Raw genomic sequence first — 18,679 nt, 5'->3', positions numbered from 1 at the left:
TCTCACTCAATGGCTCTTGCTCACGCGTGTGTGCGCGCATGTGTGCGCGTGCGTGCGTGCACACACACACACACACTCTCTCTCTCGCACGCTCTCATTCTATGGCTGCCATGCCAAAGCCCAGCTTTATCTGCCACGTCATGTTTACTCTCCTTGGGTTAACTAGAAATCACGTGAGGATTTACCCTAAGGTGTCCTCTGCCCCACACTCTTTCCTCACTTCCTAAGAGAAAATGTGCGTGCTACGTGGTGTCAGACTGCTGTGCACTTAGTAAAATGAGCAGCAAACCTACAGAACTTTTGCCCACAAATGACAAATGATGGTGTAGGCTGCAGAAGCAGAGAAGTAAGTACATATTCCTGAAAGACTCCTGGTGGCCCATTCAGTGGGGGGCACCACCTCAGGTGGCTTGGGGTGACCAACTCATCTTTGCTTGCTTGGGACTTTGTTGGTTGCAGCACTGAAAGCTGTGTATCCTGGGAAACCCCTTGGGCCCCAGCAAACTGGGAGATCTGGTCACCCAAACTGGATGTTGCCCCTGAAACCACAGACAGCATGAGTCATCTCTGGAGCTGAGCGGGAGGGTACCTCCCGTGCCTGCCAGAGAACAGCCTGCGTGGTGGAAGCAGCACAGTGAGCCTCTCAAACATGCTGGTTGCGGGAGTCCCAGCTCAACTACCGCCCTGCTTGGGAAGCCAACCATCTCTCAATTTCCCTTCCTTCCTTCCTTCCTTCCTTTCTTCCCCTCTCCCTTCCTCATCCTTCTCTTTTTTTTTTTCTCCTCCTTCTCTCTCTTATACCCTTCTTTTTCACCTAGTCTCTTTTTTTTTATTGTGATAAAACATATATAACGTAAAATAATCCACTTTAGCCATTTTTGAATGTATAATTCCGTGGCACTAATTATAACCATCCCCAGTATCTGTTTCCAAAACTTTTCCGTCATCCCAAAAGGAAACCATGAGGTAGGAACTCCCCATTCTCCCCTCTTCCCAGTAACATTTCATCTATTTTCCATCTGTAAGAATTTGGCCATTTCAGATGTTTCATTAAATGGAATCACGCAATATCTGGCTTTTTGTGTCTGGCTTATTTCACTTAGCATACTGTTTTCAAGTTTCGTCCATGGTGTAGCATAGATCAGAACTTTCAACTGTTGTATGGCTGAACAATATTTCATTGTATGAGGAGGACCACATTTTGTTTATCCATTTACCTGCTGACGGGCACTTAGGTTGTTTCTAGCTTTGGCTGTTGTGAATAATGCTTCCATGAACACTGATGTTCAAGTTCAAGCCTCTGTTTTCAATTCTTTTGGGTATATACATAGGTGTGGAACTGCTGAGTGCTGTGGTAATCCTGTTTAGCTCGGCAAGGAGCCGCCACACTGCTCCACCGTGGCCACATCATTTCTAGTCCCCCCTGGCAGTGGACTCCAATTTCTCCACAGCCTCATCAGCATTTGCTCTTCTCTAGTTTTTTCTTCTTTTTATAATTCTAACCATCCTAGCAGCTGTGAGGTGGTGTCTAATGATGTTTGTTTGTTTTTTTTAATATTTTATTTATTTATTTGAGAGAGAGACAGAGAGAGACAGAGAGAGAAAGAGAGAGAGAAAGCATGAGCGGGGGGAGGGGCAGAGGGAGAAGCAGATTCCCGGCTGAGCAGGGAGCCCAATGTATGACTTAATCCCAGGACCCTGGGATCATGACTTGAGCCAAAGGCAGATGCTTAACCGACTCAGCCACCCAGGTGCCCCTAATGGTGGTTTTGATCAACAATTTCCCTAATGACCAAGGATGCTGAGCATCTTTTCATATGCTATTGGTCATTTGTATACTTTTTTTTGGGGAAATGTCTATTCAAGTTCTTTGCCCATTTTTATTTTTTTTTAAAGATTTTATTTATTTATTTGACAGAAAGAGACACAGCAAGAGAGGGAACACAAGCAGGGGGAGTGGGAGAGAGAGAAGCAGGCTTCCTGCTGAGCAGGGAGCCCGATGTGTGGCTCGATCCCAGGACCCCAACATGCAGCTTGATCCCAGGACCCCGATGTGGGGCTCAATCCCAGGACCCTGGGATCATGACCTGAGCTGAAGGCAGCCACTTAACGACTGAACCACCCAGGCACCCATTTTGCCCATTTTTAAAACTGGGTTATCTTTTTGATGTTGAGTTTTAGAAGTTCTTTATATTTTGGATATTAAACCTCTATCAGATATATGCTTTGCAAATACTTTCTCCCATTCTGTGGCTTATCTTTTCATTTCCTGGATAATGTCTTTTGATGCTTGGTTGCTCTTAGTTTTAGTTTTTCAACCACAGAAAAGGGGCAGTAAACCTGAGCCAATAAGATCAAATGAAAGGACAAAAGCCATAAAAGCATCTTGTGAACCGGAGGCAAGAGAGAAGATCAGAGCGTCTGTGGAGTTCTGGCATCAGACTACTTTAGTTTTAATCTGTACCCTATTACTTATCAGCTGAGGGCCTTTGGGCAGGCTTCATAATCTACCTGAGCTTCACTTCTGTCATACATACAATTAGAATAGTAATAGTACCTACCTCATGAGATTTTATAAATACTTAATAAAATAAGTATAAGTGCCTGGCACAATGTAAGCACTCAAGAAATGTTAGCTATAATTATTATTAATAATCATAACGATATTGGTGACAAATAAGGAGCAGCTGACAAATAAGGAGCAGCTGACACATTCACTTGCAGCCATTTCTATTTATGGGCTGTCCCTTAATTCAGACCGACAGGGTGTGTTCATACATACGTGCCCGTGTACATACACACACAGCCAGCAGAACCACCAGGGCCTCAAACCCTCCAAACAAACAGAGAGCTTGTCAAATTCTTACATGCTTATGGAAGTACAGACACTTCCATTTAGTAGGAGGTTAAGGTAAAGTTTACAATAGGTTGCATCTCTTTAACACCCAGTATCCATGTTTGCTCTTTAATGGGCACCTTTGGAAATAAAAATGGAAACAAGAAACCCTTTTCAGTAACTTGCTTCCTAATTATTATGTCAAGTGCTAGGCACCAGCTGGCATATATACCATAGCATAAACATCTTTTTTAGGCAAAGATTCACTTCACAGAAGACTGAGTTGTTGTCTATGACTCACACCAACTGCTCAACAGACAGGTGCACTGGGCTAGAAAACATTCATTTTGTGCAGTTCTCATGTATTTTACAAACTCTCAGGTGTAAGCCAATCACACTGTTGATAAAGAACAAAGGAGAGACAGAGATTAACCCGATTTGGAACGCGGAAACATTACATGTTTGGTCTGACATTCTCACGTGTCCATAATAATCAGGGCAGGTTGATACCTGCAGCTGGGAGAGCTGCTAACGACCTAACAGAAAGTAGACGAGGCTTCCCCACCTCGGTGTGAACTGTGTGCCCCAACAAGTCAGCCGTAAGTACCTTTTCTGGAGACTCACACAATATATTTTCTGGCTTCAGATCGCGGTGAGCGATGCCTGAAATGACAGAGAGCAAAGAAATGGTTAACATACGCACATAATTATCAAACATTCCACACACAATTAATTTTTTCCAAATGCTGTTGTTCGCAGATTAATTCCCAATTATGGTACATTAAAAAATCAACGAGCTGCAGGAGGCAGAAGTAACCAGAGATGAACCAAAAGCACAGTTGGTTCTGCAAGTTCTTTTGAAGCCGAAGCTTTACAAGTCAGGCAGGAATAAGAAGGGGCTAAATGAATCCCAGCTAGTCGGCCTCTCAGCACTGCAGTGACAACCAAGAATAAGAAGCCTAATATGAAACAGAGCCAAGAGCCCTGCCAAAGGCCATGCTTGGAACTGCAATGCAGAAATAATCAGTGCCTTGTTTAAGAGCATCTCAGGGGGCTGAAGCTGCTCTACTTCGTTTCTTCTTGTGTGGTCGACTTAGGAAAAAAATGATTCCCTAGGTGGGACTCCCTGCATGTTCAGAAGACCAAGCGTTAGTTAACAAATCTTCCAAAGCTTGTCCGATCCCCTTCGCACCTGCTCTGCATTTCCAAGGCAGTCCTGTCGGAAGCACAACAAGGACTGCTTTGGCTGGAGGGTGCTGTTTTTAAGAGACACCTCCCTCCCCTGCATTCTGACCAGACCTCCTAAAGGAGCCCACAGACAGCAGCTTACTCCATGAGGGGTTAAAAGCTGGTAACCTGGCCAAGAAGGCCCCTGGGGAGAAACCCACCTTCTGACCAAAGACAGGGACAGAGAACCAACTCAAAGTGTGGTGGACACTGGCACTCCATCCCTCTTGCCTCCTGCAGAATGCACAGTGCAGGGACAGAGGGGCCAGAAGGTTGAGCAAGAACCAAACAGCTAGTGCTCAGAAGTCCTACAAAGTAGCAGAATTTTCATGGAGTCACAGGGAAAAGCAGAACCTGCTTTCCTAAAACTCCCTCGATGACCAACTTCTCAGGCCTCCCTCTGATTCCCCGCCAGGAGGCACTTCGCCAGGGAGGGAAAACCTGAGCTCCAGCAGGCTAAGTAACTTCATCAGTCACCTAATTGAGTAAGAACCCAGAGTAACTCAGTCCAGGCTGTACAAATTGAGTCGGGCTGCAGCATGCTGCACTAAAAGTGAAAGATATTTTCCATTACAGCAAGTGCTCCCACAGAAGGATCATGAGCCACACATGGAGCCTTGCTCTCCAAATAGGTGCCGATGGCCCAGTCGTCCCCCAGCCTGAGAACTGAGCGCCATGCCGGGATAATGGGCCTGCCTCTGCGAGCACGCCGGCCATCGAGCTGCTCTGCTTCATTTCCCAGAGGTTAAGCTGCAGCGTGTCCAGTATTTAAAAGTGTGGAACTTGTTTCCAGGCTGACCCATTCCTGCCCAATCTATCTTCCCAGTGTGAAGTTATTTAGAAAACAGCCAAGTTCAGCTAGAAATTGTTTTTCATCCCAACTTCAAGTCACACAGGCACCTGGTTGGCTAGATGCTGGCAAGCACTTCAGAACTCCTAACACACATACCAGCTCTGTTCCCTTTAGTCCGCCTTCTACAAAATAAATAAATAAAAAATAAAACTGCCTCTGCCCCCGTCTAAGGTATGGGTCTTGCAAAAAGTGTGACCCAGTTTTGCAGTCTGCAGAGGCAGCTCGGGGAACAGTTGTAAATCTTTGTCAAGCAGGTGTTACCTACATGCATCCTGGCTTTCAGAAACAGAACTAGTGCTATTCATCATGCTGGGGAAAGTACAGACACCCCTTCTAGGAACTTTCGTCCCATGTGCAAGTCAGGCGCCCAGCACGGCCACTGTCAGCGTGCAGGTGTCCCCTCAGCAGCAGGAGGAAACAACGTAGGACCAGCGAGGCTGAGCTCCCCACACACGTGCCCCCCACCCCCAGCGTGTACTGCGCTGCTGGCCCAAGGCAAGATGTGTGCCCACCATGCCTACAAGTGGTCTGGAGCACTCACAACCTATGTGGCTGGCCAATATCCACAATGCGGAAGGGAGCAGAGCTAAGTCACCAACTATTCAATCCACCCCCGCCCCTCATCAGACAGAAGGCTTTATTTTAAGAGTATTAATACTAGGAATGAGGGGCGCCTGGGTGGCTCAGTGGGTTAAAGCCTCTGCCTTTGGCTCGGGTCATGATCCCAGGGTCCTGGGATCGAGCCCCGCATTGGGCTCTCTGCTCGGTGGGGAGCCTGCTTCTCCCTCTCTCTCTCCCTGCCTCTCTGCCTACTTGTGATCTCTGTCAAAGAAATAAATAAAATCTTTAAAAAAAAAAAAAGAGTATTAATACTAGGAATGAAAATGCTTCCTGTCTGGTGGGGGGATCAGGGCGGAGGAAGGAAGGAACACTCTGCAGAGCTTCTATGTGCTGGGCCCTGTGCCCCAACTGTGTTATACACACACGATTCATCCACAAGCTCACACGGCTCCATAAGTGAGTGAGGACAGTGCTGCACGTTAACCAGAGCAGCACTAACTATCGCTGATGACATAATTCTCTCTCTTTTCACCCTAACTCTGGGGGCAGATATTATTACCGAGAGAGCACACAGCTGGTGAAAAGGTAACGCCATAACTCATTTTTTCATGGCACTGCTGTAAGGCACGCTTTAAAAAGGTAACCGTCAGATATATTTTTGGAAATACAAAAACAATTTGTAAAAAGATTTAATTCACTATAAAAATTCTTAAACAATCAGTCCTAGATAAGGGACTTGTAAACTGAGTGTAAATTGGACAACGGCAGCCTGCAATCTACCATCATGATGTTCAACAGACACCTCAAACTTAACCACGTTAGTAGAAAAATGCATTTTTCCATTTATCGTGAACAAGATATAAAACTAGATATATACTATCATGCTCATTTTGAAAGAGAGAGATATAGGTGACATATTTTAAAAGACTAGAAAGGGGGCGCCATGGTGGCTCAGTTGGTTAAGTGTCTGACTCTTGATCTCGGCTCAGGTCTTGATCAGGGGTCCAGAGTTAAAAAAAACAAAAAAACACCAAAAACCTAGAAAAAGTAACACCCGAATATTTACACTAGAATAGTATTAGGATGAGGCTTGCATCCTCCTAGGACAGGAAAAGGAGATCATCCATACTCACACACTCATTCATCTTATTCATCATGAAATGTACTCTTTTTCCCCCCTGCTCTTTCTCCCCTGTCCCTGCCCTTCTTAAGACTGCCACATCTGCCCCCCATCCACATGGGAAGCCCAGGGCCATCCTGGCTTGCTTGCTGACCCTCATGGGTGGGGCTGCCAGGTACACCAGCTCCTGGCCTGGCTCTCTGCCTGGCCTGGCTCTCTGCCTGGCCTGTCCCTCTCCATCAGTCCCCTGAGGCTGGCTGTTCCAACCCAATCACGAAGACAAAGGCTTGATTCACCTTTGGTGTGCAGGAAGTCAAGGGCAGCGGCCACATCCCGCACCACTCGGCTGGCTTCTCGCTCATTGAAGTGCTTCTGCTTCTGGATATGGGCCAGGATGGAGCCTGGGGAGCAGAGGAGACACACAGGTATGGTCTTTTTAGGTCTTAGGAAGTATAACTTCTCAGAGGTCAAGTCTGTTCAAGTTTGGGGTGGGGACAGAACCTTATTCATTCAGCACCAAGTGTAGTACCTGGCACAGACGAGGTGCCAGCACAAAACTGGAATGAACATGGGGCACCTGGGTGACTCAGCTGGTTAAGTGTCTGCCTTCAGCTCAGGTCATGATCTGAGGGTCCTGGGATCGAGTACCACATTGGGCTTCTCCCTCAGCAGGCAGACTGCTTCTCCCTTCCTCTCTGCCTGCCACTCCCCTTGCTTGTGTTCTCTCTCTCTCACTATCTCTCAACATCAAATAAGTAAATAAAATATTAAAAAAAAAACTGGACTGAACAGAACTGGACTGCCATCTTCTGTACCTGCCGACGATGAGAAAAGGAGAAGGGAGAAAAAACAACTATATGCATGACCAAAAATATTAGTGCCATTGAGGCAGATTTGGCTTTTGAAATAAGAAAGAATTAAAGTGAATCCACATAAGGTTTGGGCAGGGGCCTCACCACAGGAACATTTCCCCTTTGGTTCTGATCTCAGATCCAAACAAGAGCACAAGCCTTCAAACAGAGGTGCCACGCCTTCAACAGATATGTAAAGGTCTAGGAAAGTCTAGAAAAAGGGGGAAAAGTGCTTTCCCTCTGACTTTCCTATTTTTTATTAATAATAGTATTATTTTGTTGGCAATGGCTAACATTTATGGAGTAGTGACTATGTGTCAGGCACTATGTAATAATCTTCAAATAGGTTACCTTAGCCTCACCACAACTGTACAAAATGTACAAAATAGAGTTATCCCTGTTTTATAGATGGGGAACCTGAAGTCAAGAATGGATCAGCAACTTGCTCAAGATGACACACCAGTAAGTGGAGGCATCAGGACTTAAGCTCAGTGAGTCTGGCCTTAGAACCTGTACAGACTACCCCTCAGCTGGACATGTGGTCTGGCTGCCGGGGGCACGGGCTGCACTAAGCCAACCACAGTCTCCTTTCCTACTGCAGTGGCTCTGGCCTCAGCAGGGCTGCACTCTAAGCAATATGTTTACAGACAACCCCCAGCATTTTAAATGTAACGTCTTGGTGGTGGCAGGGCAGGGGCATGAACGTATGGCACAGGCATGAGCACATGGCCTGGCTCCATGTGCTCTATGCTCACAACTGGAAGTCAGTATTTCAGGGCCGAAGGGGTCATTTCTGCATCTTTTTTTTTTTTTTAAAGATTTTATTTATTTATTTGACACAGAGAGAGAGATCACAAGTAGGCAGAGAGGCAGGCAGAGAGAGAGAAAGGAGGAAGCAGGCTCCCTGCTGAGCAGAAAGCCACATGCGGGGCTTGATCCCAGGACCCTGAGATCATGACCTGAACTGAAGGCAGAGGCTTAACCCACCGAGCCACACAGGTGCCCTCATTTCTGCATCTTAAAGATGGCACAGGGGCGCCTGCACTCAGTCGGTTGAATGTCCGACTCCTGATTTCAGCTCAGGTCATGATCTCAGGGTTATGAGATGGAGCTCTGTTTTCAGCTGGGAGTCTACTTGAGTTTCTCTCTCTCCCCCTGCCCCTTCCCTGCTCACTCTCTCTCTCAAATAAATAAATCTTTTTTTAAAAATGGCACAAATTAACTTATTGCTGGTTTTTGGCATGGGGAAGGGATGACAGATCTTTCACCTGCCAGATTAAACAATGAAAGGATCCCAGCATGCTAGGGATCATTCCCAGATAACCGGCTCCTGGCTAGGTCTCACATTTGCTTTACTGTAGTGAGTCTCTTGCTTCCAAATTTATTAAAAGGGCAGATAGACAGTAATATGCTACCTACTTCTAAGATAGCCTTCGGCATACCCAATAGTTTTAATAATATTAATAGCTGACATTTATTGAACCCTTAGTGCCCACGGGACACTGTGCCAAGCATTTCATCTAAATGATCTCAATGAATCTTCAGAGCTATCGAAAAAGGTAGGTGCTGTCATGATCCCTATTTTATAGATGAGGACACTGTTTAGAAAAGTTATGTGACTTGCCCAAGGTCACACAACTAGAAAGTGATGGAGCTACACTTAAACCCAGCTTTGCTGGTTTCTAGAGCATGCTCCCTTAACCACCAAACCCTTCCATGTGGCCCTCCATTCAGCTCCGGATATCCTCTCTAACCTGCACCCTGCAAATCTATCCTTGGGCTGGGTGAGTGACGGTGAGGGCAAGGGCTGTTAAGCCCCTTCTCTGCGTTAGGAAAACAACTTCAGTACACGTTCCAGTGATCACGTGTGTGTGTGACGGCAGTAGTGGTGACAGTCAAGAGTGGCATCTTTCCATCCGAAGGACACAAATCCTCAGACTTCCTCTCTATCCTGGGTGTATGTCCTAAGCCATGGGACCCTCCTTTGCTCTAGTTAGCCTTTCTGGACCTCACAATGTATGCAAGAGTTTCTACCCCATAATTAATTTAAATAGTGAACAGGTCAAAACAATGGATTGATAAATTGATGACTAAATGTATCTATATGAGTCCTACTACAAGGAGAAGGCATTTATAGAATGCCCACACAGGTGACATTCTAGGTTCTGCAAAATGCTAATTATCACCCTTCCCTCCGGCCTCCCTTCTCCCAAATCAAGGGCAGTTTTAAGTCCTTCATCCTTTTTATTAGCTTGACTCATTTTAGAAGTCTCTGGGATTCATGATGGATGATCACCACCCTGGGTCTTAATCAGAAGTCCAAACACATACTCAACAGTAAGTACCTCCTTGCAATTTCTCAAAGACCAAGTAAAACCTTGTGTCATCTTCAAAGAACTCAATCAGCTCCAAAATGTTCCTTAAATAGGAAAAAATAGGAGGAAAGGGAAAAAAAGGGAAATGGTATTATATATTAAAGCCCACTTACAAATATACAGTGAAAAAAATATACAATGCCCTGTAGCAGGGCAGAAATCAACCTGAAATCAGAATGCTTATTAAAGACCCATGTCTGAGAAGTAGCCAATGGTGTTAGCAAGACTCAGGTCACCTTATCTTTCCATAATGTTCAGTCTCTGGTGTTTTCACCAAGTCTGTGCTGTCAAACCCCAACCCTAAAACCCACTAGGTAGAGTTATAAAAAAGTCCCGGTCACATTAAACTGAATAAAATCTGCAGCCGACTGGAAGCAATTGCGGCTAATAACACTGAATAGTAGGTGTGTGTCCTGGAGGCAAGCAGCAAATAATTACTTGCCCTCCCTCTTGCCCATAAATCACGGGGCAGTATTTACATTGCCTGGAGAAAATGGAAACATCTGTCAAATAGACTTGGGGCCTAACGTGGGCACCGCTAGACCCTAACTGCTAAGCGCTGCTTAATGAAACGGCCGCGTTCCCGGCCGCCGTAGCACTTGTGGCCTTCCCCGGTGAGCACTCTCTGTCTGCCTGAGCATTACCGTGCTCTGCCAACAAGGTCGTCTTGTAACTCAGGAGGGAAGCCACCGGCCTGGATATCGGAGGTGTTGGGGTTTTTTTTTTCTTTTAAAGAACGAAATAAACCAAGTAGAGGCTCTAATGCTCAACTCAGAAGCTGCAGGGCTGAAAATAAAAATCTGTCCCTCATAAAAAATGCTGACCACTTTGGGAGACACCAGGTTTTTACTAGTATGAAGGCGTCCAAATAAGATGACTAAAATGGCCTGATTTGAAAGAAGATTGTGGAGGCAGCGCCTGGAGTTAAATCAACAGCAGCCCCCATCCTCCAAGCTTAATGACAAAGCCATCAATACCTGGCCGCTGGCTCCCCGCTGACCCTGCTGTGCAGGGAGGCAGAGGGGGAAGCAGAGTCTTAGAGGTGACCCTGATTTAAAGCCACCGTGGGAGAACCACTCATTTGGAGCTGGTGGTGAGGCGGCTGAGGCGGGGCTGGAGGCCACCTCGGCCTAGCGGGCCCGCAGAGTGCTGGAGCGGGCTTCCGGAGCCTGAGTGGCAGCTGCACATCCACTAACATGCTGGGTGCGGGACACAGCAAGTACCCGTGCTAGCTCACACTGTCCTCATCTAGTCACGAAAGCTGGGCCCGAACAGTGTGTACTGGGTAACGCTCAGTCAGCCTTGTTCCCAAGGGCACTTGAAGGAGGGAACCCCATCTTCTCCCAGCCCCTCATTCAGATGGCTCATTCTTCCAATTTGCCTGGGTTGTTATTCACAGTACTTCAGCCTGAACAAAAGCAAAGGCTGCAGCTGCGTCTCCTCTCCCCACTCTCTTAAACATGGAAAGACAGAAGGAATCCCCTACGGTTGTGGCCAAGGCACGTGAGCTAAATGCTGGGGTCGGAGGTGGTGAGAAATGACCTTTTCTGCAGCTAAGCATCCCCCCAAGAGAAGCAGCAAGTAACCCAAGATTGCACTCACTTGTTTCCTTGACACTGATAGAGCGTCTCCACCTCTCGAAATACCCGACTCCGGCTGTGCCCTGCTTGTTTTTCGATGATCTGTGGAAAGAATAAAATCTGTTATACCCACCTGACCTTGAAATGCCTCTTGGCAGGAGCCCTCTGGGCAAATGCAAGGCCCAATTCAGCCCACGACTGGATTCAAGCACAAATGTGGAGTAGACCTTGGTGACACAGGCGCTGTGACTCCACCAGCAGCACAGGAGACGGACCCAAGGCTGTTCAGTCTGGCTGAGGCCTATTTTGACTCTGGCTAAGCAAATGCTGTGAAAATCTATGGGGACACCGAGGCAGCCAGCAAGAAGACACAGAACTACCTCTACCTGGCTCCCACCTCAAGGGCATCTCTTCCTGTGGTAAGGGTGAGATTTACAACCCCCACTGAAGGATCTTCCAGGGCTGGAGGAAGAGCAGTGGGGCTGGAGGAGGCAGCAGAGAGGAACTAGAGCTCCAGGACCCGGCTCAGACCCCACCTCTGCAGAGAACGCGCCCTTTGGCAGGCACTGTACTAAGTAACTCAGGTACACAGTCTCGGTTCTTACAACATAATCCCAAAAGACAGGAAGAGGTCAAACATTTTGCCCACAGCTTGATAAGTGGTGACAGGGTTGGCATCCAAGCCCAGAGCTGACTTCAAAGCCCTTGCTATCCTACCCCTATCTATGTTCCATCCAGCTTCTTTCAGACAACCTAGAGACATTGTCTCCCATCTATATACCTGGAGATGCTTGGCAAGCAGGAGCTGAAGGCATGGGTGAGCCAACAGATGAGCAGGTAGTTTAAGCAAGGACTGGCTAACTCTGTACATCTCCATGGACCCATGAACAGCCCCAGACCATTGCGAGTAGAGTCTGGGGGCAAGTGTTCTGCAGAGCTGGCTCTGCCTTATGGCCCCAGGTACGGAGTGGGCAGCACAGATGATAACATCCTTCTCCTTCGTTCCCAGACTGCTGTGTAGAATACTTCAAACAACTCCCATGTGTTGCAGCATAAACGCCTATGACCAGGTGTAATTTTCTACACAATTCCACATCTGGGAGTAAACCACGGTGGGCCCACATTCTAAGCAGTCAGAGAAGTGTAGAGCCAGGGCACAGAAGATATCTAACTCGTTCATTTACCCAGCATTTCAGATCAAAGTCAGGAAGAACCTTCTAGCAGGCAAGCTCTTCAGCAACGGCATTATTTTCTCTGCATAAGTAATGGGCTCCTGCTATCAGAGGTCGGGGAACAGAACATGGACAATTATTTGAGGAGATCTGGAAGAAATTCAGGACCATCCTGAAGTTCCATTTCAACCCTGAGACTCTAGGATTCATCATTTGGATGCCTATAGGGAAGCCCTAATAAAATCAAATATTGTGAGGGCATGACGGGTGAAGCCCGTCTTTAGGGAGCTTCCAAAGGACAGGAGAGATATGAGATGTGGGCTGAACTGCTCAAATCAAAGAATTACCAAGCCAGGGTTTGGTGTTTGCACCAAAAATGCCTAGGGGCACAGAGCGCCAGGTTTTCCTCTTATGATCCAAACCTGAAGAAATAGGTCTGGACGGATGCATAAATGTCCCCAAACCTTTGAAAATCAACTTATATTTGTAGCTTATTACTACACTTAAGCATATTTTTAAAAAATTACTTGTAATTTATACTCAAGTTTCCAAAAAGGAATTGAGGTAGTACTTTTTGTTACCATATGAAGCAAAACTCCAGCAAAAAGGGAATGTGACTTAGCAGAAGTATTCTCCTTTATTAATCCATAACTGGGACTATGGCCAGTTGGTTAAAAGAAGAAACACTTCTTTCAGGAGCCACTTTGGCTGGGTTTGCCTGTGTGAGGCAGGGCTTAGACCTGAGGGCTCACGTAGATGATATGAATTACATTTGACTTGCTTCCTTGGATTTAATGAGACCTTGTTTCTAGATCAGTGATTCCCAAACTTTGGTGAGTATAAGACTCACTGGCGAACGAGGTAAAAACACAAAGACCCAGGCCCTACCCCCTATCAAGAAAACTGGGTCTCTGTGCTATTAGCTCTCTAGATGATTCTGATTCATCCTGAATGTAAAGCAGCCCCATATCAGGGCTTCTCCAGCTTCAGCAAGCGTCAGAACCACTTGGAGATCTGGCTAAAATCATATTGCTGGGCCCATCTCTGGTTTCTGACTCAGTAGGTCTGGGATAGGGCCAGATAATTCATACTTCTGACAAGTCCCAGGCAATGCTGGTGCAGGAACCACACTTTGAGAACCAGTGCTCCAGATCCATCTCTTTCTCCACATGGAGCTGGCAAACAGAAGCACAGATGGGGAGAGTGAGCCGCTGTGAGGTCATGCCACAAGGAGCTACCTCTCCTGCTCCAGAGCTGAATGCTCAGCCCTCATTATGATACTGTACATCACTTTACAGCATTGTGTAACTGGTAGTGTTTCTACTTCTCCCGGTTCATTTTTATTTTCATCTTCCTAACCACTCCACTGAAATAGGAAAGCTAGGTATTGTTATCCGCATTTTAGAGATGTGGGAACTGAGGCTTAAGGAGATTCAGCAACTTGCCCAAAGTCAGGTAGTAGTTTGGTAAAACAGAGATGTGGGTATGCCTTCTCATTCCAAATCTGGTTGTCTACTCCCTGAAGTTTACTCCATTTTTCAGAATAAGATACAGCAGCTTACTATCAGCCAGGTATGCTTCTAAGCACTTTATATATATTCTATCCCCACATCAGTGCTCTAAAACTTCTATGATTACACCCATTTTACAGAGAAGGAAACTGAAGGACAGAAGTGTTAAGTAACTTGCCCAATGTTACACAGCAAGTAAAAAGAGAAACAAAGAGTTGAATCCAGTGAGTCCAGCTTCGGAGTCCTCATTTTTACTGAGTTGCCATATTGCATACTATGAAGCGTATATGGCTTAGGCAAGCTAGGAGTGACTGCATGCGAAGTTAAGTCTGGCATCCAGAGGAGACACTCACTTTGACTGCATACTCTTTGCCATTCTGCAGGCTCACAGCACCTTGAACTTTGGCATAGGCTCCCTCTCCAAGCAATTCAGAGGTCAGCTTGTACATATCTAGAGGTGAAACGGGTGAGAGGAATAACAAGGTAAGTCGTGCCTTTGCAAGCTCAGATGGAAAGAAGAGCTTCTGTCATTCAGCCTCCCTGGTGTGACAGCGAGGGCACACATGGTGACTCTGCAGCACACAGTGACAAGGAAGACCATTAACTCTTCCCGCCATCGCAGGACTCAGTTTCTCAACAACTAGACCACATCAAAGGCATCCTGTTCCTCATTTTAGAGATGAGGTCAGTGGAAGAGTTTCAATTTGGCCCATGTGTCCTGAGCACCTACTATGTGCCACACAACATATTAAGTTCATAATAGGGACACAGTGAGGAATAAAATATAGTTCCTGCCCTTTGATGGTCACAGTCAGGTAGGGAAGACAGACATGCAGACAAGTGACCCCAGAATAAACCAGGCAGTAGTAAGTACCATCATAAAAGGACAAGACACAGGACAAAAAACAAAACAAAACAAAACAAAAAAACAAAAAACAGCAGAGGGAAGGAAAGGTTAAATCTGTGTAGGGAAACTAAGGGATCATCACAGAAGGAGTGTGATTTCAATGGATATTACTCATTTGTGGAGCACCAGCTCTGTGCCCAGCTGTGCTTGACACTGGTGATACAAAGGGGAACGAAGCACTGTTTCACTGTGTACCACACACAGAAGTGACTGGAGGTTTCTGAGAAGTTTCCAGAAGTCAGTCACAGGAAATAGGAGACAGAAGTAGGATGCAAACGGATGCCTTGAGGTTTTTAGGGTGCTGACTCAGGGTGGTTCTCACAGAGTAATAGGCTGGGGTGAAAGAACATTTAGGTGACCTGCCCAAGCTCACAAATAGCACAGACTCTTCGAGCCCCTTTCAAAGGAAGCCACAGCTCCATCATGGTCTCTGTCAAGCTGACCTCTTCCTTCCCTGACCTCCACTCTTCAGTCCTTCCCTCTTGAGGCAGCCCAGCATTTAAACCCACAGGGTGAGCAAAACACTTTTAAACCATGAAATTAGATTTTATCACTCCTAGAGTGAAGGCCCATAATTGCACAAGCCACCCTCGAATAACAGGAAATACTCTCATGTTCACAGAAAGAGCAAGACCTGTTGATTTGGAAACTCCTCTGAAAATCTCGAGACTTTTGTCCATCCCTCCATTCCACCCCTTTACACATATATCTACTGTTTAAGTTAAAGACAAACAAAGAGACAAACCCTTCTCTAATTACCTTCTTGGGTCCTGCAGCTGTTTATAAGCACGCACACTGTTGTTTCTAAGTGTTTTAAATGACATGTGTCTCCGGCAATGGACACTTTGGTATTAGCCTTTTGTGCACCTCAGGATAGGTTGGTGGTTGGAAGCCCAATACCCCTGATTCATAAAGGGCTTGTTACTAGAACCACTGTACAAAACAACTGATTCACTAGTCTATCTTCGATGTTGCAAAGAGGGACCATGAGGGGATGCTCTTTTAGGTCTCACAGTGAAAGAAACACCATCCTGGAGTAGCTACTGACGCTTTCAGTCCCTTGCAGAAGTGTATGATGATTCACTTCATGCCATCGCATGCCCAGCGATGACAGGACCAGCGCTGAGCCGGTGCCTCCCACAGTGTTCAAAATCTTTGATGATCCAACATCGTATCCCCTGAACACAGCATGCGCTTTTAAAGTGGAGTCAAACTCATACAGCACAAGTAGCTGTGATTTCTTGAGGTCAAATCCTCTGTTTCTAGAAGACTTAACTTTCACTTGGAGCTGTGGCCTTGGTGTTCTCTCATCCTTTTACACGGTCGTTCTACCTCTCAGCAGCCCCTCCAGGAACAGTCAGGGCAAAGAGCACATCAGAAAAGGGCCAAAATGTACCAAGCAATCTCACTCCATATACAAGTCTGATGGGTCGGTCTTTCTAACTCCCAAACAGGTGCTGAAACCATTCAGACTGCACCATCTGAGAGCTCTGTCATTCCACCTTTTACCCTTGTCACACAGATCAGCACAAGCTGACTCTCAGATACACACGCTCAGAGCTAGACTTGTGGGCTACCTGGATGCTCCTCCCATGCTCGGGGAGCCACAGGCACAGATCTGAGGAGTCGTGTGACCAACCTTCAAACTTCCCTGGTAAGGAGTCAGTGGCCCGGGCCTTCCGCTTCTTCTTTTTCCTCTTGTCACCCTCTGCGATGGGAAGGGGTTCACTGCTGCCCATCTCTGGGAGAAAAGAGATGTAAGGGAAATATCACTATACTGATCAAGGCATAAGTTCACCCAGAAGCAGGGGGACCCAGGAGCTTTACACTGATGGTTTTTAAATATCTGTGAGGACTATTGATTTGTTTGACCCAGGAGGCAAAACTAAAGGCAAAGCCATTATTGGAGATCATTAACTGTGGAAAGGAACTCAGACAGACAGGCTAGATTAAAAGAGGATAGCAGAGCCTGCTTTAACCAAGCTCATTAGCACGTGGATTTAGATCTGCCACCAGTCAAACTGTAGTTCCCAACAAAAACAATGATTCTATAAGCCGAATCCCACCTGTGACATCCTCCTGCCTCAGCACCAGAAAGGCAGGGCCCAGGGAGCTAAGCAAGGGCGTGAGCTTGGGAGGGGTCCAAGCAAATGAAATCATATGCTCAGTGACATCCGAGAGGATGTGCGCAGGGATTTACAGGCCTTCAGTGGAGTTGCCCCTGGGGGTACAATAGGGCAGGGGACGGCTTTGAGGATGGCCCTAAATTACTTCACGTCTGGGAACACACACCTGAGTTCCTATGCAACCCTGAGCATCCTCTCCCCTTCCCCTTAGCTCCTTATTTGAGAGGATGCAGTTAGGGTCTATTCAGAAGTCTGAGAAGTCTACAGCTGACAGGTCTCCACTGGGCTGCTGGATGAGGTCATTTACTGCAAAAACATTATTATCTCTCACTGGCCAGCAGGTTAAAGGGAGGCTCCCCACATTAAATGGTGGATTTGTGAGGCAGACATTTTGACACTGGGCACGCCAGGCAGGAAAGGGGGGATGGAAAGAATAAGCAGGAGACTGAGAGGGGGAAAGAGAAAGGAGGAACAGGGAACCAGGACCCAATCAGGGCACTGTTTCTAAGACACTCTAGTAAGGGCCTTCTCCTGTTAAAGATAAATTACTTATAGAACATGTCATGCCCCTGATCCAGAGCGGAGCCTTAATACTCTTCGCCTGCAGTTAGAAATAATAAGATTTCTCTGAAGTCTCTGGGTCTAAATCCCCACCAGGGTGATTAAACCTTTACATCCTTCTAAAATAGAGGCACTCGGGTGCTGGTGGGGCATTCAGTGTGAGAGACTTTTACACCAACCTTCAATAAACACAGGCTCTGACTTGTTGGATTTTTTTTTCTAAGAGATTTTGAAATGGAAGCTGGCTCTTTGCCCATTGAGGGGAAAGGCCCACTTTCTTCTCAGAGGACCCCGGCTGAACACGGTCAGAAAAATGGCAAGTCTGCTTGGGAAGATTGATTAGGGCCGCTGCATGTCTCTACATTGTTCTCAGGAGCAAGTACACAACAGCTATTAGGAGAGAGCACACAGAACGGTGGTACTTTCCACTATAATCCGGAAAGCCTGGTTAGACAGCCAAGTGTCTGACGGCTCAGTTTAGGTGCATTCTTCCTCCCATTTTTGGATCTGATGACAGCAGATTTTTCAATTATATGTTAGAGAATGGATAAACACGTGGATAAAAGGAATCCACAGAGGATCTCAAAATATTACTCTGGCCAACAGCTTCAAGCACAAGATCTATCTGGGGGTGGCAACACACTATAAATTCAAAGAATCCAACTTAAATATCGGCACCCGATATCTACCCTCATCAAGCTAAGTTAAAGGGAAAAAGCTGCCCAACACAGTGAGAAATTCTACAGAAATGAAACTCAGGGGGCTCTTCAGGAGCCCAGGGAGGGACTGGCCACTGGGACAGCAGGCTGAGGAGAAGGGCCCACTGTCCCTCTTGCCCTGCCCTGTGTGCAGTCAAGGCCAATCCATTTTCTTATCAGCACTGCGAGGCAAGTGCAGAGCGGACCGATTTTGGATTCCCTTCTCCTTCTCCTTCCTCTGCCTGCTCTCAGACGGAGGGCCTGAAGACAAGCAAAACAGCCAAAAGGCAGGCAATGCAGA

At 46.6% G+C, this 18,679-nt stretch overlaps 1 protein-coding gene across 8 annotated transcripts in view; it reads right to left on the bottom strand.

Annotated features, from left to right (window-relative positions):
• Positions 1–18,679, bottom strand: part of MKNK1 (MAPK interacting serine/threonine kinase 1) — a 42,158-nt gene that overhangs the window by 6,456 nt on the left and 17,023 nt on the right. For all 8 annotated transcript variants that reach the window (XM_080800683.1, XM_080800680.1, XM_080800681.1 and 5 more), the window contains 6 exons: positions 16,633–16,734; positions 14,440–14,537; positions 11,426–11,505; positions 9,794–9,867; positions 6,894–6,998; positions 3,444–3,499 (listed from right to left, as the gene is read on the bottom strand). In XM_080800683.1, the coding sequence (XP_080656809.1) occupies positions 3,444–3,499; positions 6,894–6,998; positions 9,794–9,867; positions 11,426–11,505; positions 14,440–14,537; positions 16,633–16,732 (513 nt within the window). In that variant the 5' untranslated portion in view covers positions 16,733–16,734. The remainder of the gene's footprint in view (positions 1–3,443; positions 3,500–6,893; positions 6,999–9,793; positions 9,868–11,425; positions 11,506–14,439; positions 14,538–16,632; positions 16,735–18,679) is intronic.

This window comes from Martes martes (assembly GCF_963455335.1).
Source record: "Martes martes genome assembly, chromosome: 4".
In the NCBI taxonomy this organism is placed as follows: domain Eukaryota; kingdom Metazoa; phylum Chordata; class Mammalia; order Carnivora; family Mustelidae; genus Martes; species Martes martes.
The sequence above is the reverse complement of the archived record's forward strand: the minus strand, read 5'-3'. Positions and strand labels throughout refer to the sequence as shown.